General features: G+C 34.9%; 1 protein-coding gene across 1 annotated transcript in view; it reads left to right on the forward strand.

The window, feature by feature from the left end:
• The window catches only part of LOC117978454 (protein eyes shut homolog), a 208,829-nt gene that overhangs the window by 81,565 nt on the left and 101,682 nt on the right, over positions 1 to 25,582 (forward strand). The window contains exon 3 of the mRNA XM_055113767.2: positions 16,896 to 17,155. Coding sequence (XP_054969742.1) covers positions 16,896 to 17,155 — 260 coding nt within the window. The remainder of the gene's footprint in view (positions 1 to 16,895; positions 17,156 to 25,582) is intronic.

Consider the following 25,582-nt stretch of genomic DNA (forward strand, 5'->3'; position numbering starts at 1 on the left):
GATTTTATATACACATACATAAGGAAGACATCTCTGTCTTACTTATAACATAAGAGTAATGATGTGATATAGCTTATTGATTATTTGCCCAGTGGCTAGTGCCTAGTACATAGAAGGGTAGTCAGTAAGTATCTGTTAAGTGAATGAACAAGATGTCTTTCCTATAGATTTGTTTTCTGAAAGGCTGAGATTCTCCTAGGTATATTATTTTGTCAAAGAATATTGGGAAATTTTACTTAATTATGCTCCTATAAAAATAACAGTATTTCTAGTCCTTTCAGTATATATGGCTATAAATCATATAGTACAAAATAATAGTGAAGTCAGATCCATATTTATTATAAATTATATTTTAAAATGATACCTGATATAGTGGAGATATTGAAAAATTAAAATGCCTGCAGATTTTTCTACCTGTGATTCTTCTCAATCAGTTATTAATTTAATTTGGATTCATATACATTAGAGGTGAATTGGGAAAGTAGGCTTTTTCCTCTAAAGAACATACCTAGAGATAAGACCTATAATGCCTAGTATTAATATTTATTGGTAGGTAACATGTTAAATTGCATTTGAACAATGTGGGTGTTGGGGGCACCAACCCCTGAAATGGTCAAAATCTATGTAAAACTTTTGACTCCTCAAACGATTACTAATAGCCGACTGTTGACTGGAAGACTTACCAGTAATGTAGTCTACTAACACGTTTTCTATATTATATGCATTACTCTATTCTTACAATAAAGTAAGCTAGAGAAAATAATGTTATAAGAAAATCATAAGGAAGAGAAAATATATGTACTATTCATTAAGGAGAATTGAGTCATCTTTAAGGTCCTTATTGTCTTCACATTGAGCAGAGTGAGGAAGAGGAGGGATTGGCTAGAGTGAGGAAGAGGAGGAACAGGAGGGATTGGCTTTGCTGTCTCAGGAGTGGCAGAGGTGGAAGAGGTGGAAGGAGAGGCAGGAGAGACAGACACATTCTGTAACTTCATGAAAATACATCGTAACTTTTGTCATAACTGTTTTCTTTTTCATTTCTATAGGAATGTTTCTGTACAGTACCAATCCTTCTCCTGCCATTTGCTTTAGTTTCAGTAGCTGTATTATAGAAGAGTCTATGTCCTAAAAGAAATCAAAACCAACGTTGAGCAATCAGAACTCTTCTGCCAGATTGCCTAATGTCAAAATGTTTTCTGGCAATGCTTTTTCTATGTCTTCTTCCACGTCTTCTTTCTCATCTTCTGGCACTGGTTCATAAGAAATCATCATCAGGTGGTCTTCTGCTAATTTGTTTGGTGTGGTGTGTGTTAGCTCTTGAATTTCTCCAAGATACATTGCTAGAAACGCTTTACCCCCTGACCATGTTTTTTCTTTATTCTTTTTTTTTTTTTTTTGCCATATCCACAATCTCTTTCATGATTTCCTGGATTGGCATCATCATAAATCTGGGAAGTTTTGTATAACATTTGGATACAGTTTTCTTCATCAAGAACTTACTTAATTATGCTTGATGGCTTTCATTACTTTTCTGTAACAACAAAGGCATCTCCAATGTTATAATTCTTCCACAATTTCATGATGTTCTCTCTATCGGGATTCTCTTCCAGCACTGACAATCCTTTCTAGAGAGTACTGTGTGTAATTAACCTTAAATATTCTTATGATCCCCTATGTAGAAGCTGAATTAGACACGTGCTTAGGGACAAATAGAGCACTTTGACACCTTCACTGTTGAACTCAAGGGGTTGTCAGTGGCTAGGGGCATGTCCACTATCAAAAGAATTTTTAAAAGTAGTCCCTTACTTGCTAAGTATTTCCTGATTTCAGAAACAAAGCATCAATGGAACCAAGTCAGAAAAAGGGTTCTCATTGTCCAGGCCTTCATGTTTTACAACCAAAAAACTGGAAGCTGTTTATTTTTTTTTCCCTTCAAACTTAGTGTGTAGCAGCTTTATAGATAAGAGCAGCCCTGATCATAATAAACCCAAGTGTGTTTGTATAAAACAGTAGAGTTAGCCTATCTCTACCGCCTTAAGTCCTGATGCTCACTTTTCATCCATGCTAATGAATGTCCTTTGTGGCTTTTTTTTTTTTCTAGAATAGGACACTTTCATCTGCATTTGTTCAGGCAAATATCATTTTTCCTCAGTGATTTTCTTATTGACATCTGGGAACTCTGCTGCTGCCTCTTGGGCAGCAGAAGCTGCTTCTCCTGTTATCTTGAAATTTATTAAGCCAAAACTCTTCCTAAAATTATCAAGCCATCCTTTGCTGGCATTAAATTTTCCAGCTTGAAATCCTTCACCTTCATTTTGCTCTAAGTTATCATATAATGATTTTGCTTTTTCTTGCATTATATCAGAGTCTATAGTTATGCCTTCCTTAGAACAATCCTGAACCTCCATAAAAGCTGCATTTTAAATATGAGATTAAAAATAAATATATTTCACAAAAAGAAGTGCAGTTTTCACATCTGCTGATGTAGCTGCAGTGATGGTGTCACAAATTTTCTTTTCTTTATCACAATGGTTCTTAGTCTGAATTCATTTATCTCAAAATGGCAGCAACTGCAGACCTCATTCTATGGTACATATCAAGCAGTTTAACTTTTTCTTGTAATGTCATGACTTTTCTCTTCTCTTTGGGAGCACTTGCACCATCACTAGTGGCACTTCATATGGGTTCAGTGGTGTTATTCAAGGTTTACGTATTGTACTAAACAGAAAGAAAAATCTATAAGAACTTTGAAAAATCACTTTTTACTGTGATGCACAATTTGCTGGAGAGATAACTGCTCACTTGGAGATGATTAGCATCACATGATGTTTTAAGTGGATACTCATAACACTTGGGATCACTGCAATAGCTACAGGAGGTGGTTATAAAATTATTGCAGTGGCCAGGCACAGTGGTTCACGCCTGTAATTCTAGCACTTTGGGAGGCCAAGGTGAGCAGAGTACCTGAGGTCAAGGGTTCCAGACCAGCCTGGTCAACATGACGAAACCCCATCTCTACTAAAAATATAAAAATTAGCCAGGCATAGGGGCCCAATGCCTGTAATCCCAGCTACTCGGGATGTATGAGCACTATGTATGATCTGTGTTTGTTTGCTTAGTCTTTGATAAATTTTAACTTTTCACAGTGGATTTGTGTATATTTTATGGTAGTGAATAATACGATAAACTAGTATCTACATATACACTTTATGCATTCATTACATTTCTAACTTTTTCACAACTTTTTTTTTTGTATTTCTAGGCTTGGCAATTCATATTTGAGGTTTTTACATTGTCACAAATCTACCCCAAATTTTCCAACAATACTTATTGAAAAAAATCTGCTTATAAATGTATGTGTCCATTTCAAACCTGTGTTGTTCATGGAACAACTGTATTACATTCTTATTATAGAAATAGCTACTGTATTAAAGCCACATATTTTATAATCATTGGTATGACAATCTAAAGCAATTTTACGTAGTATGAGATTGGAAAGTTTAGGTAACATCTGGGGTCACAAACTGAAGAGTACCAAGGTGAAATTCTACTAGGCCTTTGAGACTTCACAGTTGGTACAATTGTTTAGACCTTTTACTGCCTTTGTATTTGTGGAGATAGGCCAGTAACCTCTGTGTGAAGGAAGACTTTGCTTGGAAGGCTTATCATATAATCTTAACATCACTAGCTATGTGAGATTAAATCCTAGGGAGAGCAGTTTCATGTTATTATCTTGGAATGCAGAGATGTCTGCACCATCTTCAAGCAAAAGAAGTGGCTTCTTCTACAGTCCTAGTGGGTTCCAGGGAATTTGGGCTCTACTGTCCTTAGAAGTAAGTCCTGGACCTGGCCCTCATTTTTTACAGATATGTGGCTGCCAAGAATGGAGTCTAAATGCTTCCAAAGTGACCCCCTAAGTTTCATTCTTTAAAATGGTGATTATTCACCCTTAATCTTTGCCTTTTTCAATGCCTCAATGATACCCAGCAAGAGCCATCTGATTACATTATTGTGATTTCCACTCCCACTGTTCCTCACAAATGTGTGCGATACTGCATTTGCAAAGACATTCTCTAGTATCCTGCTCCAGTCCCCAGCTAGTAGCAAGTTTTAACAGTTGCACTACTACAGCATGCTATGGGCCATTCACACTCCACCTGCAACCACTGACAGAGACTTTTTTCTTTCAGCTGACAATTTAGATTCAAAGCATCATTTTACAGTCCATGTCCTAGGCCATGCCGGTCTTCAACTCTTTTAGGGGAGATTCCCCAGGAAAAGTTTTAGGAAATGAGATTTTTTTTTTTTTTTTCACGCAAAGAGTTGATTGTGAAATACTCAGAAAACAATGTCTGTGAGAGAGTGAAGGAAAGAGAAATAGACAATTTGAACAGCAATATGGTTATAACAGAGATCTTGGGCAATCCCACAGAAAGTGCTTGAGCTGGGGTACCTCATTAGAGATATCTTGAATTGAGGGAAAAGAGCTTGGTCTTTGTACCTTCATATAAAGCAATGATTGGATGTGGTCTGGGGTTGGAAGAAGAGCAAAGCATCTCCTTTCAGGTAAGGACAAGTCCTAGGCAAAGACTCAGCTATGAGTTTTCAACTGCCAACAGTCTGGGAAGCTGGGGCTAAGAGAGCCTCAGCTATGAAGACAGATCTGGGGGCACACCATGGCAACCACAACAACAGCCAATGGGGTTATTGACTAGTAAAGAAAATAAACATGGAGTAGGCAATCCAGCTTTTGACAAGCAGAATTTTGGAAGCCAAATTGAGGGTCCTAGGTAATGTGATTGTTTTATTTTCTGAAAAAAATAATACTGCTTCGAGCATCTATATAAAGCAATCAGACCCTCTCAGGTAACAATTCAAAAGGAGAAAGAGATCGATTGGAGAGAAGTATTTTTGAGTGAATATACAAAGGTTTTAGATCAGAAAAATTGCAAACATTTTAAAATTTAATTTGTAAGTGAAGAAACTCATATAAATATATTTTGAAAGAATAAAACACATTTGATCAGCAAAATTATTTTTTAAACAAGTTTTGAAAATATAAAATTGCCATAGTTTTCAAGGCAGTGGAAAATTTATAGAACAATTGCATCACTGAGTAATTTTAAACTTCCCATAAAAAAAAATCTTGGGTCAAGTGTTAACAGATGTGTTTTATATACCTTTATTTACTGTTTCTGTAAGTAATAATAAATACCCATATTTATTTTAAAAATCAAAGTTAATTTCCTGTTTAATCAAAGATTATTTCTTGAGAGGACTCTAGTGTTATATATGGCTGTAATCTTGAAAAGAGGGTACAAATTTGTCTTTTATGTTGTATTGTGGGCACTAGTTCATTTCACTTGCCTCTGAAGGCCTCATTCATTTAACTAATCACATTTGTCCAATGTCTTCTTTCTGCCGAGTTCTAGGCTTTGGGAATACAAAGATGAACTGGGCACAGTACTTTTCACATGCCCAAATTCATGTTGAGGGGATAGAGTGGTTATTTTAAAAAATTAACACCATACAACAAATATTATAAAAGAAATAAGACTGAGTTGTGAAAACCCAAAAGATGGAGCAGCCATTTTTATACATTGCAGAAGGAAGAAAAATCGTTATGAAATTTAGCACCTGCCTTCCTGAATGATAAACGGGAGATTTCCAAGCAAAATACTGGAGTTAATTTTATAGTACAGATTTGTAAAGTAGTGTTAATCCTCAGTGTAGTGGGAGCATATGGTGTACTGAATGGAATGATGTGGGTGATAAGAAAGACAATGGAGGCTCAGGTGCGGTATTTCTAAACTGAGGTTCCAGTACTACAGTCAGTGAAGTATAATGTCAATTTCTTGGAAATGTAGATGTTAACCACCAGATGGAGCTTTCACCTCTACTTTTCCTTTTTAGGTTTACTCTGTTTTCTAGTATTGATGAAGCACTTGTAGTTTTTTTCTAACATGGATTCTCTTCCATTTGTTCAGATAGTGACAGGTTAGGGCACTGGCCAACTATTTTTGGAGTAGTCACTTGAAAAAGCAATATTCAGATTCTTATAATTTTGAATTTTCTGCACCAATAGTGTGTTAAAGTTATATTCACGGAATAACATCTGTCTGATCCTCTCTTCTGCACTCATAATGACTACAATTGTATTAAATATAATAAGGCTAATTAATAAGTCACATGGAAATTACAGAATAATAAACTCAAATAAGCCTTTGTGATCATTTAGTCTAATCCCCATACATGACAAATGAATGTGAGGACAAGAGAAGTGGCACACTTAACAACACCCTAGGCCAGGGTGCTGATGCTCATTTAAAACCTACAACACTGGCTTTGCAGACACCACTGCCGGAGCCCTGTACTATCAACCATGGTGAACCCCACCGTGTTCTTCAACATCGTGGTTGACGGCGAGCCCTTGGGCTGTGTCTCCTTCAAGCAGTTTGCAGAAAAGTTTCCAAAGACAGCAGAAAACTCATGCTCTGACCACTGGAGAGAAAGGATTGGATTATAAGTGTTCCCTTCTTTCACAGAATTATTCCAGGGTTTATGTGTCAGGGTGGTGACTTCACACGCCATAATGGCACTGGTGGCAAGTCCATCTACGGGGAGAAATTTAATAATGAAATTTAATAACTTCATCCTAAAGCATACAGGTCCTGGCATCTTGTCCATGGCAAATGCTGGACCCATCACAAACAGTTCCCAGTTTTTCATCTGCACTGCCAAGACTGAGTGGTTGGATGGCAGGCATGTGGTCTTTGGCAAGGTGAAAGAAGGCATGAATATTGTGGAGGCCATGGAGTGCTTTGGGTCCAATGGCAAGACCAAGACCACCATTGCTGACTGTGGATAACTCTAATAAGTTTGACTTGTGTTTTTATCTTAACCACCAGACCATTCTGTCTGTAGCTCAATAGAGCACGCCTTCACCCCATTTTTTCACAGTATCCTATAATCTTTGTGCTCTCACTGCAGTTTCCTTTGGGTTCCATGTTTTCCTTGTTTCCGTCCATGCCTAGCTGGATTGCAGAGTTAAGTTTATAATTATGAAATAAAAACTAAATAACAAACAAAACAAAACAAAAAAAGAAAGACAATGGAGGCCGGGCACTGTGGCTCACGCCTGTAATCCTAGCACTTTGGGAGGCCGAGGCAGGTTGGTCACCTGAGGTCGGGACTTCGAGACCAGCCTGACCAACATGGCGAAACCCCATCTCTACTAAAAATACAAAAATTAGCCAGGTGTGGTTGCTCTAATTCCAGTTACTCGGGAGGCCGAGACAGGAGAATCACTTGAACCCGGGAGGCAGAGGTTGAAGTGAGCCAAGATCATGCCACTGCACTCCAGCTTGGGGGACAGAGTGAGACTCTGTCTTAAAAAAAAAAAAAATGGAGTTTTCATCTCAGACTACAGTGAAGAGCTTATTCCAAAGTGTAAGTTTAGATTTTGTCCCATGAATGGTAGAAATAAGCAGAGTCTTTCTAAGGAGCTGAGTAACATAGCTGTGTTTAATTTTTAGAAAAGTAATTCTGGCTGCTATGAAGTAGGACTGAGTATGGTTAGAGACAGGCAGATTACATGGAAAATGGATGCCATAATTGAAGCTAAAGACAAAATATCCCAGTAATAAGGTAGTGGTAGTTGATTAGAAAGAAACTTCAAAGAAAAAATAATTTCATGTAATTAGTAGAATATAATGTAAGAATGCAATGGAATTTAATTTGAAATCCATGGCTTTTTGATGTGCTAACTGGAGGGCTACCTTTGTATATAGAATGCCAGAGAGTAGCCAGATGATCAAAGGGTAGACTTAATGGCCACTAAAGAGATGAGGTTCCAATTCCTGGAACCTGTGAAACTTGTGAAAGTTACTTTATATGGTAATAGGGATTTTGCAGATGCAATTAAATTAAGGATATTGAGGACATTATCCTGGATTATCTGTGTGTGTCCTAAATGTAATCAGGAGTATCCTTATCAGAGGGAGGCAGAAAGAGATTTGAAGATAGAAGAAAAAGGCTATGTGAGGATTGAAGCAACCATGTTACACTGTTGTCTTTGCAGATGAAGGAAAAGGTGGGCATAAACCAAGGATGATAAGAAAGCAGTTCTAGAAGCTAGAAAAGGAAATGGAACAGATTTTCCCCTAAAGCCCCTTGAAGGTGGCCATATCTTTTATCAGCAGAGTGACCACATAACTTGTTTTCGTCCTCACATAAAGAGAAGCAGATATTTGGCTTTATACCCTACATCTCTCTTGTCAACAGTTATTAATTCTAAGCCATGGTAATTTTAATAGAATATGACATATTTCAATCCTTAAATTAAAGCATCAGGACTGCCAAATAATTAACAAGCTTAAACATTTAACAAGTTAAACAATACCCCCCCAACACCAATTTCTTGCTAGATTTTGACAAAACATACTAACAAACCAATTTAGGCTCTCTTTTCTCATAGCTAAAAATAATCTATCCTTTAGCATATAGGACAAATGAATCTTTTTTCTCATATCTTGATACCTATCTATATAAATAATAAAGCAACAACTCAGAAAAACGTATGTTTAATAAGAAATAATTCACTCATAAGAAATCAACTTGTCTTTTCTCCAACTCAAAGGCATGGAGTAACTTTCAGTTAACCAGATTAAATTAAATTCCCTGTACCCTTTATACCCATTTCTCAACCCAGTAAAATGGACAAGCATTTTGAATAGACTTCAAAATACACAGGCACACACACACACACCCACACTCACAATGTTCAGCAGCTATTAGGCAACCAAAAACTTCTTAAAGTCGCTGCCTTTTAAAAAAGACAGAACTTTCAGTAACAAATTTCAAGCCATAAACTGCTTCACAATCTATATATCTCTAATATATAAAATATATTCTGTTTTCAGTAATAGTTTGTAGGTAGCTATATCTTAATATATGTATCCAAAATATTTCTGCTTATAAACTATAAAAAAGCAAGCAATCAAGGAGCATATAAAACCAATTGAATGGTCAGTATACTTTGTAATAAATCTGATAACCTCTATAAAATAAAGGAAAAAAGTTAGGGATGATGCTATACAAAAAGTATAAAACTCATGGGGGTACCCATGAGTTAGAAAATTTGCCTTTTTGGGTTTTTCTTTTATTTTTTCATTTTGCTTTCCTCGTTTATAATGAAGAACGAAAAGTCTGAATGATCTTCATTTATATGATTCTTCAATTAGTGACAAGTTAATCAGCACATTTACAAATATATCAATGCATTTACTTTCCTATATGTAAAAAATAAAAAATATATATATTTACATTGTAATAACATATATAATATATTGGACAAAAAGGCCTATAAACAATAGCTATTTTATTATATTTTTATGATCATTTATGGTCAATACTATGATCTTCCTATATGGACATTATAGTAATTTTCAGACAAGCATTCAAGCAGGAATATTTTGTCAATTCTGTTCGCTAAAGTATTTCAAACTCCTAGGATGCAGATCATTTAATACATATTTAGCAAATATTTACGGTATCCAAAAAAGACTACATGAATTTTCTGTGCTTCAATTTTGCAGTTTTAATATTATGATGATATAATTTAATAGCATTTATTTATTACCCTTAGGCATAAGGGTAAATTGTTTTGTATAAAATTAGTTTCTTTTTATTTTTTTGAGATGGATTCTCACTCTGTCATCCTGCAGGAGTACAATGGTGTGATCTCAGTACACTGCAACCTCCACCTCCCAGGTTCAAGTGAATCTTGTGCCTTAGCCTCCTGAGTAGCTGGGATTACAGGTGTATGCCACCACCCCTAGCTAACTTTTGTATTTTTAGTAGAGACGGGGATTTCACCATGTTGACCAGGCTGGTCTTGAACACCTGACCTCAAGTGATCTGCCTGCCTTGGCCTCGCAATGTGCTGGGATTACAGGCGTGAGCAACTGCACCCAGCCTATATAGAATTCATTTCAATGAACTCAATTGTTATTAATAGAAACTTTCCATACTTTTGCTTTTTAGGCAAAAAGACATATTTTATGTTATTTTGCATCTGCTAAAGAGCAAAGAATATAGCTCATACTTTGATGAATTGCTTGCTGGTGCTGCCACTGTGACAGGAAATTTCCCAAATATTCACCTTAACAAACAAAAGATATTTTATCAACAAACATTGACTAAAATTAGAATATATGGATTATCTCAGTGCACAGGAAAGAAAAATGTAATTTAACATATGACATTTTAAATTGACACATTATAGTAATAACATAAAGCTAAAAAGTCTAATAATTAAATAAAATCATTTATAAAAGTTGAAAGATTTTCCTTTAAGGAATAAGGAATGCTGAATATCCATTTAATCATAAAGAATATTGTATGAAAACTTTTGAAGGGAAGAAAGTCAGAGAAATGGTAAAAAGTGATTATTTCCAAATTAAAGAGGAAATAAAAATTCCTTCATAAATTACATGAATACATATTGAGAGCCTTATATTAAAATCTCACTAAAATTTGGGCTACTTTTATCTTAAACCCAAATGATATAGAACTTATTTTCAAATAGTGTGAGAAGTGTGTGTTTATTAAAAATATGTAATAGTGATAATCATAAAAGATAAAATTTGTTGAGAAGTTATAGATGTAAGGTTTTATAAAATCCAGTTGATAACCATTGCTTTCTAATCTCTAACAGGAAATATTAACCCCTATTGCTTAAAAGTAGGCAGTGTATTCATGTGTGTTTTACCTAATAAAAAAGTACAACATAATATATTGTAATTCTATATTATATATTACAACTTAAAAGAGTTTATTTTCTAAAGAAATATTTTGCTGTTGGTCAGCATTTTATATATGTGCTGTATGTTATTAATTATTCAGTGAACTTTTGATATACAAAAGACTCCTACTTCACTCATCTGACAAAATGAATAGAAATGTACTTAAGGATTTGGAAATTGACTAAAATCTGTTTGAACATAGATAATATTATTATTTCTACTTGGTGTGTCTCTATCACTATGAATAGCTAGAAATAGTATGAGTTGCTTCCTTCCTCACTAATTTACCACTTGGTTATCAAAAACAAGCCATAGGCCAAATTATGCTATCATGCACACATTTATTGCATCAATGAGGTCTCTGTTCTCTATCTTTTGGTGGTCTCAGAAATTGCTTGCACAAAAGTTTCACAGTAGGTCACTGTTGACAATATTTAAGTCGTTGGGTTATCTTAACATCTTTCAGAGTCAAAAGAATGGGAAATCTCTGAATGAAGGGAGAGGTAAAGGATAATTAAATTATCAAACCTAAGGTGCCATTCCTATGGCTAATGACTATAGGGCTCACTACATCCTGGTCAAGAAGGAACTAAGAATGGCTGTAAAATATTTACTAAGTCTATATATCTTTAATAATAATTTCACTAATGAAATCCAATTTGTAAATTAATATTTTGCATTTGCAAAATATTGAGTGTTGATCAGAGATAAAGATAACTGAAGTATTTGCAGTAACTATCTTTAGAATGTGGGCTTTCTAATCAGAACACTAGCTTACTACACCTAGAGAAAGATTTTCTGCTAAAGAAAGATAAACCATTGTCTGTAGAGTGACACTCAGAATAATACATGCACACACACATTCATATGCATATCTTTTACCATTAAAGTTCAAAATATTTTAAACTACATAGAAAATATCATTCAAATAGTCCTGAGTACAGTAATACAGAAGCAAGAAGATATGATAATAGGACTAAGGGCACACATTTTTAAGCCTCATCGAGCTAATCAAAATTATAGAAATTCGGGTTCTTGATACAAATGTTTATACCACCTAAATCATTTTTTAATTAAAATGTACTTACTCTTCAGTAATCTATTCAGAATTTGGTGGACTTGTTCTATATTTCTCTCTCTCTTTTTTTGAGGGTTGTTGGGGAGGAGACCTGGTCTTATTCTGTTGCCCAGGCTGGAGTACAATGGTGTGCTCACAGCTCACTGCAGCCTCAAACTCCTGGGCTCAAGCGTCCCTCAAACCTCAGCCCCTCAGCCCCCTGAGTATCTGGGACTACAGGCATACAGCACCATGACAACCTTTTTTTTTTTTTGTAGAGATAGGGTCTCTTCCTATGTTTCCCAGACTGGTCTCGGACTGCTAGATCAAGTGATCCTCCCGCCTTGGCCTCCCAAAGGGCCAAACACAGATACATATTGCTGAACGATCCTTTGTCATTACAAATAAATGTTTACGGTAAGGTAAACATATAGAATGCTTAGTCATTAGAAATTGACATTTATTAAGATTTTTGAAGCTAGTGAATTTTGTTTTTTTTTTTTTTTTTGAGACTAAGTCTCGCTCTGTCACCCAGGCTGGAATGCAGTGGCACGATCTCTGCTCACTGCAGCCTCCGCCACCCAGGTTCAAGCAATTCTCCTGCTTCAGCCTCCCGAGTAGCTGGGGCTACAGGCGCGTGCTGCCACGCCTGGGTAATTTTTGTATTTTTAATAGAGACAGGGTTTCACCATATTGACCAGGATGATCTTGATTTCCTGACCTCGTGATCCACCCGCCTCGGACTCCCAAAGTGCTGGGATTACAGGCGTGAGCCAACGCACCCTAATGAGTAGAATTTCTTCCACTTTTTAACGATGATAACTACTTTATTTTCTATTATCAGCTTTAGTACTTTAAATCAGCATTTAAGATTTGAAAAGTTGTCCTTGGAAGTGTTCAATGTATTTTACACCAATGAATTTAGATTTTCTCACACTAGGGAAAAGAGCAAATTAGAATGTATTAACCTATCTTTAGACACGCACTTACTTGTTTTCAAGTGTTTACTACCAGAAATTGTACACTCAAAAAGTCACACAGTATGTGCTTTGCATTTTTTTTTTAATCCATAAAGACTCTGCTTCTAGCTGTGAGTTTGAAAATATCTGCCTGGTTCCACTAAATCCTGAAATTATTTCATGGTGCAAACTTAGAATCTGATTGAAGCCCTCGCATCAAATATGTTTTCCTTTTCCCACCCATCAAACACTAGCTTCTCTGACATGTGCGGAAGCAGATTCAAATATGTAAACCTGCTGGTATGATTGTTAGTCACTAGTAGTGACTTTGTTCCTCGGAACTTTATTTTCTATAAAACATCCATGTTATCTCCATAGGACTCAGCCTTGGCATCATCAGTCCTCTTGACATACAGCCACATTCTTTCCTGAGGATTTGATCCTTGGAATGACACCACATGAGGTCTTAGGCCACCTGTTATGTGAGAAGATAAAACAAACCTTCAGCACATATGCCAAATAGGCAAGAATTGTCGGTTTTTCTTAGGAAACTCTTTTAAATTAACCAAGTTGAAATTATGTACTCAGAATACAATAAAGAGAAAAACATAAATACTTGTGCAATACCCTCAGGACCTGTGATCATGATGTGGTAGTAACAATGATTTTAGAAAATATTAATTCTCTAGCTTTTTTCCTCTTAAAATTGCCATAGTATATTAACTGAGTCCCATTATATGACTGAATAGTTATATTTACAGTGATGTTATTTCAAGCAAAATAAATACACTGAAGTTGTTCTCTTAAGACTGGGTAATACCCAGTTTTAACATTATTTCACAAAATGTTTAAAGAAATGATACTAGATTTAAAACATGTATAAAAAAAGAAAAGAAAAGAAAAACAGGAACTTGAGAGGAGGAGATCTGGATTCTAAGTTCCATTTGCTTAACCACATGACTTAGGATACATCACTGTTATCCTTTGAACTTCCACCTGTCTCATCTGTAAAGTGAGAAAAAGAATATCTCTTCTACATATTTCAAAGCTTTATTGAAAGTATCAAATTGGATAATATATTTGACAGTTGTAAAATGTGATGTGATGATCAAAAATTAAAAAGAAGTACTACTAAAAGCTAAAGAAATATTCATTGTTGAGATACACATTGTATTTAGGCTCATAGGTCAGAAAATGTATTCTTAAAACTTCTGTGACAGCATCTAGTAAACAGTGTAGGTGGCCAGGCAATGCAGATTCCAGGCACTATATATACTTTTTATTCATCATATCATGTAATCTTTACAACAATTCTCTGAGATTACCAATTTCATTAAACTCTCTGATCCTCAACTTCCTAAATGAAAGAGTGCAGATAAGTTGATCTGTTTCAACACTGAGGACCTTATATCAATTCTTATAGTATTGTCAACATTTATTGTGTTGACATGATAATGTGGAGATTCAGATCATTCTTAGACATTCAGGAACCAGAAGTTTAATGGTGGAGGCAAACCATGCAAATGATTTTAACACAAGATAGTATATATGATGAGTTCCTAAAGTGTGTGGCAAGCAAATTTTAGAGCAAAGTGAAATAATTTGTAGGATTAGTAAATAGGTAAGTGTATAGTTGTTTGTTCTGTTTTGTTTTTTTAGATACTCAATTTCAGTAATGGGATATAGGAGATAAAGATTTTTTAAAAAAGCACCTTAGAAACTTTTATAAGTAAAAGGATGCCCTGAAAATTATATCAGAACAACAAACTGAACCAAGTCTCTCCAGGCAAACTAGGATGGAAAGTCACCAAAATAATTAGAGCATTTTGATTTTGAGAAGAAAATAAAATATTAAGTAAATAACATACCCTTAGGCATATATTTTTTATATTGTAAAGGTATGAATTGTTTCAGTCATAAATTTTGTCTTGTGCTAGCATACTTCACAAAGAAATGTGCAATTATCATGATAGCAATTACTTTCTACCCACAGCCAATTAAAAAAAAATTTAGACAGCTGTGAAATCCACTGGCTTACAATGCATTGGATTTAAACTTATTGAACTAGTAAACACTTTATTAGTCAATTATGTCTAATACCATTTTGCCAATTATTCATTTTGGTTTTTATTTTAATGGTAACTATATCGATTTAGAATTCAATTATAGATGTTGTTGCAAGTCATTTGTTCAATTATCTCCTCCAATATATTGGTATCCTATGTATTTATAATTATAAAGGGCCTTGATACATCTGGGGCTTTGAAACTGCAAATTAGGTGACTCTTTTCTTTGTTTCTTCCTTCTTTCCTTCCTCTTTGCTCCCCTCCTTTTAGTAAGATATTCTGTATCATAAAGTAAGTTACATTATTTCAGCACTATGACTTTTTTTCAAGTTATCTTAAAAATCTAATCTATCAGTAAATACACTTTTTGAAAATAATTGTTCTAATGTTTCCTGTGCTTGTTTCATGATTCATAACTTGCATAATAGTAAAGTTGCTCAAGATTTGGAAATCTACCTTGCCCACAAATTGACACAAGTTCTCTCCTTGAACACACCTACAGTTTGTGATTGTTTTCCACTTACCCAGCTGATGGACTACCTCTCTATCTCTCTATTTGCATTTACTCTCTATCTGCAGGCTTCACTATAACCTTTCCATTTCCCTCAAATGGACACTTTGTGTGTAAAACCCTTTCCCCCTCCTGTCTGCTAGAATTTTGTGTGTAAAACACTTTCCCCCTCCTGTCTGCTAGAATTTTTCTCTTCACAGCAGACTAGCCTCGTTTCATGGATGATGACTGGCCAAAGTGGTATTTGAAGATAATGACAGATACTGGATGGAGGACTAGACTGAGCTAGAAGCCTGTGATACACAGATAACTTCCAAATGCTTTATTTTTTATTTGTTTGCTTTCCCTTCAATTATCCCACATTATTCAAATATTAATACGAATTTAGTTCAGCCCACAGAAAGCATTATGGAGATTTCTCAAAGAACTAAAAATAGAACTACCATTTGACCCAAAAATCCCACTAATGAGCATCCACCCAAATAAAAAGAAGTCATTCTACCAAAAAGACAACTTCACTCATATGTTTATCATAGTGCTATTCACAAGAGCAAAATCATGGAACCAACGTAGCTGTCTATCAACGGTGGACTGGATAAAGAATATGTGATGCATATACACTGTGGAATCCTACAAAACCATGAAAAGAATTAAATCATGTCCTTTGCAGCAATATGGATGCAGCTAGAGGCTATTATCCTTAGTGAATTAATGCAGAAACAGAAAATCTAATATCATATTTTCTCACTTGCAAGTGGAAGCTAAGCAATGGGTACACATGGACATAAAGATGGAAACAATAGAGGCTGAGAACTCCAAAAGTGAGCAGGGAAGGAGAAAGGCAGGGGTTGAAAATCTATTTATTGGGTTCTGTGTTCACTATTTGGGCAATGGGTTCAACAAAAGCCCAAACTACAGCATTATGCAAGGTATCTGTGTTACAAACCTGCACATGTAAGCCCTGAATCTAAAATTTTTAAAAAAGAAAATATATTTTTAAAAATGCATTTCAAGTGATTCAACACACACACAAAGCCAAAAACAGATGCTTAACATAAAGTAACACCTTGTTATATACTCTGGTGATGACAAGAATTTCACATATTGCTAAGGACGCTGAATTAAATAGCATTTAAGGCTTATAAATAGTGATCTCATCTGTAAAACTTATATTAAATAATTCATAGGAAAATTTTGCTCAATTGGTGATTTAGGTCAATAGTTGTTCTCTGACATGTCTCAGAGGCCTAACTATGTTAGAAATTTGTTAATGCTTTTAAAATCTTATTTCAGCCAATGTGGTAAGTTTTATGGTAATATATATTATATTGCCACAGGAAATTAGGCAAACAATATTTTAAAACTATGTATTATTTATTAGTCCTGTTATAAATTTAAAAGCACCACATACTATTAGTTCAAGGGAGTAATTAAAAATACAAAAAATAAACTTGAAAAAGAGTTCACACTTCTAAAAATTTTAATATTTTATTTCAGATGTGAGTGTACATCTGGATGGACTGGACAGAACTGTAGTGAAGAAATAAATGAATGCGACTCTGATCCATGCATGAATGGAGGTCTTTGTCATGAATCTACCATCCCTGGACAATTTGTATGTCTGTGCCCACCCCTTTATACTGGACAATTTTGCCACCAACGCTATAACCCTTGTGACCTACTTCATAACCCTTGCAGAAACAACTCAACATGCTTAGCTTTGGTAGACGCAAATCAGCATTGTATTTGTAGAGAAGGTAAGAGCTAATATGGATTTTATTGTTTTTAAATAATTACTTAATTAGTTTGTGTATTTATTGTGCCTATGGGATGATGGCCTCCTAAAATGGGTTGGAAAAATCCTATGTACATTGTGGGTAGGGGACTATCTAACTTCAAATCCAGTTATAAAAATATATTAGAGAAATGCACCAAAGGAGTTAATCTAAGAATTAACCATTGGGAAGAGGGAAAAGAGTGAAGCTTTATAGCTTTTTGGCCCTTTTTTTTCTTTCAGAAGTTGTCTCTCCTTTAATAACAGTTTCTCTTTTCTGAACAATCCTGTTCATGTAGTGTTCATGACAATAGCAGTTAGTTAGAGATGGGCATAGGTATAATTGGGGGTAATGAAATGCCCTATTGTACATTTTCTTCTGGAGCTATCAAAATATTACTTCTTTCGACTTAGATTGTTTAGTTACAATCACATAACTTTGGTGGCTACTTTGTCTCAAGAGAGAAATCCTATGCAAGAAAGAATGAGCAGTTCAAAAAATACTATTGGAGCTCCTGGATCCAGCCGTATCTGAAGCCAGGATATTTCTGGCTTTCTGGGTCATATCAGCCAATAACTCTGCTTATATCATTAAACTTTCTTGATTGGGGTCTCTTCATATGCAAGTGAAGAAAGTCTTATTAATGCACAGTGGTTTAGGTACATGTTCACTGTTCATGTATCAATGGCTACTCATAAGCAATTACCATCGTCAGTGGAAATGCTTCTGCTCCAAAACACATGGCCGGTTTTCAGAATAACTAGATGTGTCATAAGCATAATATAAAAAACACATTGTGTTTGGAGGTCCAAAACTGCAATTTATTTTCTAATACTCACTGTGGTTTCATGTTTTCCTGCCTCTCATTGGCCCTTAAGGGAGTCTCTTAATAATAAGGATATCACTTATTTACTCTTCTGTTCAAAAAAGTCAGCTTAGATGACATTAAACAGACATCTTATTCAAAGCTATTTCCATTTGTTTTGCATTAAAACTTCCTTAAGATGTTATTGTTTTTTAAGGATATTGAAGCAAGTCCTTGAACCTGTATACATGACAGAAACTTCTGGGCCTTCTGAAGGATTAAAACTAAAAGCTAGAAAGCCATCAGTAATTGATTTTGCAAAAATAGCATGGGCTTTATAGAGCATATGAGAGAATATTTTCAAGAATGAGACAGGAAAAACAAGATAGAGAAGAAAAAAACGAAAAAATACAAGGGGAGCATTTGATGCCCAGAAAAATTTAGTAATTATGAAGAACATAATTCAAACAAGTAAATAGTTTTCCTTTTAGCAAGCACTGAGAGTGAAACTTGTTGAAAATTATTCAATATCAGTGAAGCTAATTTATTTAGTAGAACAATTCTAAACATTCTACTACGTAGAATATTTTACTTAGCCTACTTACATTTCTAAGAATGTAAGAAACATATTATTATTTCTGAGAGTATAAGTAGGCTAAGTAAAATAGAAAAAAAATCTCAGAATATAAATATTTATTGAGGAGGCCATAGTATATTTATTCACTTTAGACAAACTTCCTTTGTTTTCACCAGAGATAATTTTCTGCAAAGTGGGCATTGTTTTCAAACTTTAATATTTTAAAAACTCTTTTGCTATTTATAAATTCATTTAATAAATTTATAAAATATAGTGATATTTCTTTCCTGCTATGGGGTTAGGGAAAGAAAGTTTGGAAACATTTTAAAACCCTCTAGTCATATATTGAACTAGTAATGATATCTGCTGTCCCATTGAACATTGACAAAGATGTCATGGGGAGAATCTAGATTTCACTATTATTAAATAAATGAAATCTTATTTCCCCTTAGTATTTTATTATTGTACGTAAGCCAAATCAGAGCTTTGGCTAGAGTGGCAGGTAAACACAGTGAATTATGTGTTTATTTCTTTGTGATTGTGATTCAGTACAAAGAGATACTTGAAGTGCACATCATTTTTTAACTAATTTGCATCTATGTTTTTCTAAACCTAATTGTGGAGTATGTTTCTGTAAATCAGGTCTGAATACTGTAATAACGTGTCTTTAGTAGTTTTAAGTTCTGTAGCAGATGAAAAATTAAAGGCTGTAACATTGCTTTTAAAAACCACCTCAGAAAATTCAAAAGTTGACTATGCAACATTTTAGAAGCTTTGACTGGGTTACTTTAATAGCTTTATTTAAAATAGGTTCTATGTCAAAGCCAGTATATTGTTTTTAAAAGAAAATATTTTATCAAATTTAATTCTCACAAGTATCAACATTTAGAACTACAAAGAATTCCAAGACTTAACATCTACAGATATGATTTGGAAGCTCCACTGGATCTCTTTGTAAGTTGTTGATGTTTGTCAATTGACTAAGATAGGACAGGTGGTAAGAGTAGAAATTTAAGGCTTTAGGCTAAGGATTCAGCGTATGTATTTCTGAATTTGTTTTCACAGTTTTTAGTCAGTCTGTAGGGTCTCTCACTAGATAAATATGAGTATAGGTAAAATTTCAGCCAGAGTAACAATGCAACTGTATGTTAGAAAACTATATTAGAAATGACATTCAAATTCACTCTGAAGGACCAGCAAGTAGAATAATTGATACTTTTGGGTTTACGTCAGACTGCATGCTTAGCAGGTAAGCTATTTTGGTTAGCGTGATTGAAATATATAGTAAAAATATATATATAGTAAAATATATATATATAGTAAAAATAATCTAATCCTTTTAGCAAAGTAAGCTACTTAAAAAATTATCGGTATAGTTAAGCACCAGAACTATTGTGATCCTGCTTTGTGAGATAAATAAAGGGCAAAGCTTCTGTCTTCTGACTAAAACTGAGGTGACTAATTGGGTCTCTATGAATAATGAACATTTTCTACAGGAAAATGAGGAGGCAAAAGAGCATGTGACAGTAATAATTCAATATGGTTATTTTATATAAAATCGTATTAGTTTGGCACAATATCTGTAAGAAAATAGGCACGATATCTGTAAGAAATTAGCTTTAATAAATAGAAAAATAACACATAGGAAGGCACATTTTATGAGATTTCTATAAACAAATGGGTTTTATTTTTGACACCTCAATAGTGTTAGCTTTGATTATTTAGTATGTAATGAATTTACACACCTAGAAATTTATTTTATTGTAACCAACTTTTTTTGCCTCTATAAACTGTACTCCATACACAAATACATATCTATCTTGTAACTGCATGTTGTTAGTGTTCTAGAAATTTTAAAAATATTAACTGATTCAACAAACATATTGATTTCCTATGATGTGCCAAGTCTTGAGATAGGTTCTGGAAAAATTAAACATGGTGAAGATATGCCCTCAAGGAATTGAAAGTTTAAGGGAGAGACATATCAGTTAGTTAACCATTAAAGTACAATGCAGTAAAAGCTTTTGATAGTGACAGGAGGCAGCCAAATGCCTAGACAGATAAGGGTGGGTACCCGGTGAAACATCACCTCCAAGCCAATGCCAGTTTAAAGCTTGAAAGCCAAGCTATAAGTTAAATTCTCAGACAGGATTGAGAACTTGTCTTCCTGTTTGGTGCACTTTCCTCTGATTGATCCCCACCCTTCACCTATTTTACATATACCTGCCCTTTCCTAATTGGTTTTCCACATTGTTGTACCCACCTTTGAGTCTTGTCTTCACTTTAACTTTTGCACACTCACAAACCAATCAGCAAGCACTCCCCATCCTGTGTCTATAGAAACCCCAGACTCAGTCAGTAGAAGATGAGATGGCCTGACTTTGGGGAAGAGACAGCCTGACTTCAGGTTGTACAGGAAGATGACCTGTCCTTCCTGTACCCTCTCCAGCTCCCCTCTCCTCTGAGACCTGTTTTCATCACTCAATAAAATTCTCCACCTTCACCACCCTTCAATCATCTGCATGACCTCATTCTTCTTGGACACTGGACAAGAGCTTGGGACCCACTGAGTGTGGGTACCCAGAAAGGCTGTCCAACCAGCCCTTTGCCCTCCCCGGTGGAGGGCAGCCACCCCATGTGACGAGGCAAGGCACCAACTGAGCTGCTAACACACTGCTGTCTGTGAATGGTGGAATTAAAGGAGCACCGTAAAATCCCCTCTGGGGCTTCGGTGTCACAGGCACCCTCACCTGGGTTCCACCATGTTCCCGCCAAGGCAACACACCTGGTCAGGCTGGGGGCCCGTGTGGAGCTTGCTCCTGTTTCGGCACCTGGAGTGGCCAGCCAGGTCCTGCACTTGCTGGCATATGTGCTCCCTCCCCCAAAAGCTTGAGCATAATGGACCAAGTAGATGGGGCACCCCTCCCACGAGTCTGCCAAACGGGCTGAGAAAAATCTTGCATCACTTCCACATTTATGCCAGAAATATGCACAAGGGATGACAAGTTGTGGATACATAATACTGCTTTCTCATTTCTGTTGACAACTTTTAGTTATGTTTCGCATGATTTATAAGAGTCTCCAGCATATGAAGCCTCAGTTGCCCACAATTATGTGCTCATTAAACCACGGTCTTCCCTGCTTTATGTTCCACTCCCTTGCAATAATTCCTGGGATCTGGGATCACCTCTCAAATAAACTACTTGTGAGAAAATCATTATCTCAGACTTTTTTTTTTTTTTTTTTTTGGAACAACCCAAGCTAAGACACATAGTAAATTCCATCCCCATGGTAACTATGATTTACCTAAGTCTGGGCATGCATGTGAGTGGAATATTGGCATTCAGACCCCTTCTTTAGAGTTGATGCTGAGAGAAGAGGCCTTCTCTTTCTGCCAGATGTTTTCAATCAGTACAGTCAACTACCATGTTCTCTTCATGTGGAGATGATCTGTATATGGTAGGATAGAAGTGTTTGGGGAAGGAATCCTGGCAGAACTTACAGTTCTTTCTTCAATTTTGTGAATTGTCTGGTATCCCTCTCAGCTGGGTTACCAATATATCTCACTTCTTAACTAAGTTCATGTTTTTATTTATATGTTTATGGCCATTAGAGTAATGGCTAAAACATATAGCGAAGGCAAAGAGTTAATTAAGTGGGAAAGGTTGAATAAACTGGTTTCAACTTCAAGCTGGTAGAAATCAAATATAAAATATATCACTTGAGGGCCAGGCACAATAGCTCACACTTGTAATCACAGCACTTTGGGAGACTAAGGCAGGAGGATTGCTTGAGGCCAACAGCTCCAGACCAGCTTGGTCAACATAATATCTCTACAAAAAAATTAAAAAAAAATTAGCAGTGCGTGGTGGTTCATGCCTGCAGTCCTAACTGCTCAGGAGGCTAAAACAGGCGGGATCACTAGAGCAAAGGAGTTTAAGGTTACAGTGAGCTATGATCACACCACTGCATTTCAGCTTAGGCAACAGAGCAGGACCTTGTCTCTAATAATAAAAAAATAATAATAATAAATACCACAAAATCGCATGAAGATTAAGAAGGTAAAGACGACTTCAAATGAAATGCATGAGAATGTGTGTGTTTGTAGCATACAGTAGAAATATTATGTTAGCATGTGTGTGTCTAGCCTAGAAATATATGTCAAGAATTAAATAATTTCTTTTCTAATGTTCTTTTTATGAATGGTTCTTTAGCTTTCTACTTTGAATTACTCCACTTTCTCAGTTTATAGGCAAAAAATTACCCTATCAAATACTTCTTAATTTAATGTAAAGAGCTTAGTTTCTAAAATAGCTACTTTGTATGTCTTCAAGGTGAAAGGAACAGAAGTTTCTTTAAATGACAGGATTAAAATGTGGCAAAGATGCCTCACAAGGAGCTGCAGTGAGAGCAGAATCAGATCATTTACATGTGCTATTGATTTATAATTGGGATCCTACGCTTGATGGAATTGCAGTATCACGGGAGACAAGTAGTTGCATTTAAATGTGTCTATTACTCCAGTATATATACTATCATTATGTTAATTCCACATTACCCAAGGTATACAAGTACTAACACCAAATAAATGTGTCATTTGACAAAATAGTTTGTATAAATTAGAAATTACTCCTGTTGACAATTAAAAACATGTACCCATGTTGTAGCACATACCTATTAAGGTTAATAGCTGTAGAAATTTGAATTTAGAAAATTCCTTAAAGAAAATACATACATAATTAAACATAAAACATGTTAAATATTTATTACATTCTAAAATATTAGCTCTTCTTTTTTTTAAGTTCACTTTAAAAATAGATGTTAAAAATCTTATTAGAGACTATTGGAAATATTAGTTCTGTATATTCATATTTCATAGTTTTTAAAGTTAAATTTAAAGAATTTCTTATATTGGTTAATTATTTTAGAAAATGTTAATATTTGAATACAAATATTTTTAAATAAAATAATATTTTTAAAAAAAATCTGACTTGCTAAGAAAAACTTATGAGGTGTTTTTTTGTTTTCTTTTTATCAAGCTTTTAAATCCAGAGAAATTAGATTATTTAATTAAGAATAAATAGAAATAATACATTTAATACTTTTGAAAGAAAAACATTTTTAAGTGTTTGAGTTTTTATTTAAAAATACATGATTTTTAACTACCTTGTGTGAATTCATGCTATGGTATACACTAGTATTTTTCCCTATTTACATTCATTTCAAATTACTCCAACTAATACGAATTCTGAAGTGGAGATTGTTAAAATATAGTCATGAATGATAAAATGCTATGTAAAATGATTTTTATGAAAATTTCACTATTGTACTCTGTTCCATACGTTACCTTCTAGAGCATAAAGTGCAAAAAGGCTGAATTTGTTAGAAAGGAGAAAATATTAAGTGATTTAAAAAAATAATACCTACAATCCAGACTGATTTAGATCTTAAATTTGAGCAGTAGGCTTTAAAAATCAATTTTGTGTATTTTGGAGGAATGAGTGCAGAAGTATAAAAATATCATTTACTGACCATTCGTGTGTATTTGTTATAGCCATACACAGACGAGACAGTGTAAGAAAAGGATCAAGACAGTATCCATTTAAGAAGCTTCACTTTTATGCATGTAAAGATCCTCCCTGCAGTTAACAAAGTACGGCCAACTGAATAGTTCTGAGTAGGAATAAAGAACATGGGAACAGCATAAAATTAGTAATAATAAACTTTCTGTTTGGGCAGTTTCTTACCTGTAACTTCATATATTCAAAACAAGTACCTTTCACAGAAATGAATATCAACTTCTAACACTAAGGATTATAGAATATGTAGTTTGGGATTAAGTATACAGTCATGTATTGCTTAAAAATGGGGATATATCCTGAGAAATATATCACTAGGCAATTTTGTTGTGTGAACAACATAGTGCCCTAACACAAACCTAGATGAGATAGCCTACTGCATTTATAGGTCCATTATAATATTTGTAGATCATTGTCATTAGAAATGTGGTCTGTCATTGACCAAAATGTTGTTATGCAGCACGTGACTGTATGCATACTTCGCTCTTAAAATCCCCAAAACATAGGCTATCTCAGCAAAGCTTTGCTTTATATTGAATGCAATTCACATGTTATGTTTTCTCCCAATGTCTGCTGCATTTCGGCAATCTCATTTCCTCAACCCATTGACATATGTTGCTAGCTGGTAACAAAACTCCATCTTAGAAATGTCAAACTTAATAAATATGACAAAATCACAGGAAACAAGGTTATCCTGTGAGCTACCCAAGGCCCTGGGCCCTGAGTGTTCTGATTCATCAGCACAGCTGAAATCATGGAGGCTCACTGGCACTTCTTTATAGCCAGTCAGTGCCCCTGAGTTCCACTGCCTCAAAAGAACATTTCTAAGAATCATTTTAGTGTCAAAATGCCCTGCCTCCCAGAGAAAACTAACCAGACTTAAAGTAGAAATGGTGAAATGCACTCAACTTTCTCAATTTTTAACTTGTGAAAAATCTAACCTCAAACAAATACTTAAAGAATTAAACATCTTTTGAAAATAGAATCTAAGTTGTTTATATCTGTACTATGGCATTTACAACCTAAATATAGAAAACAGCAATGGTGATTGAAGAATGATGAAGCATGTTGGAACAATTACAACTTGCTCACCTAAAATGAGGAGAGCCATAATAACTTGGAAGTAATTCATTTTAATTTTGTTCCTAAAGCTGAAGATACAACACCTAGCGTATGAACGAATTACAAAAATGTAACTTCAGAGATTCATTTGCAGGCTCTGAGAATTGAGTAAGAAAAACAAGGCAAATTAAAAATATTGCTTGTCCTTTTGGCTTAGGATTGACTTGGCGATGCGGGCTCTTTTTTGGTTCCATATGAACTTTAAAGTAGTTTTTTCCAATTCTGTGAAGAAAGTCATTGGTAGCTTGATGGGGATGGCATTGAATCTGTAAATTACCTTGGGCAGTATGGCCATTTTCACGATATTGATTCTTCCTACTCATGAG

The sequence above is a fragment of the Pan paniscus genome, chromosome 5, assembly GCF_029289425.2.
Source record: "Pan paniscus chromosome 5, NHGRI_mPanPan1-v2.0_pri, whole genome shotgun sequence".
NCBI classification, from domain to species: Eukaryota; Metazoa; Chordata; class Mammalia; order Primates; family Hominidae; genus Pan; species Pan paniscus.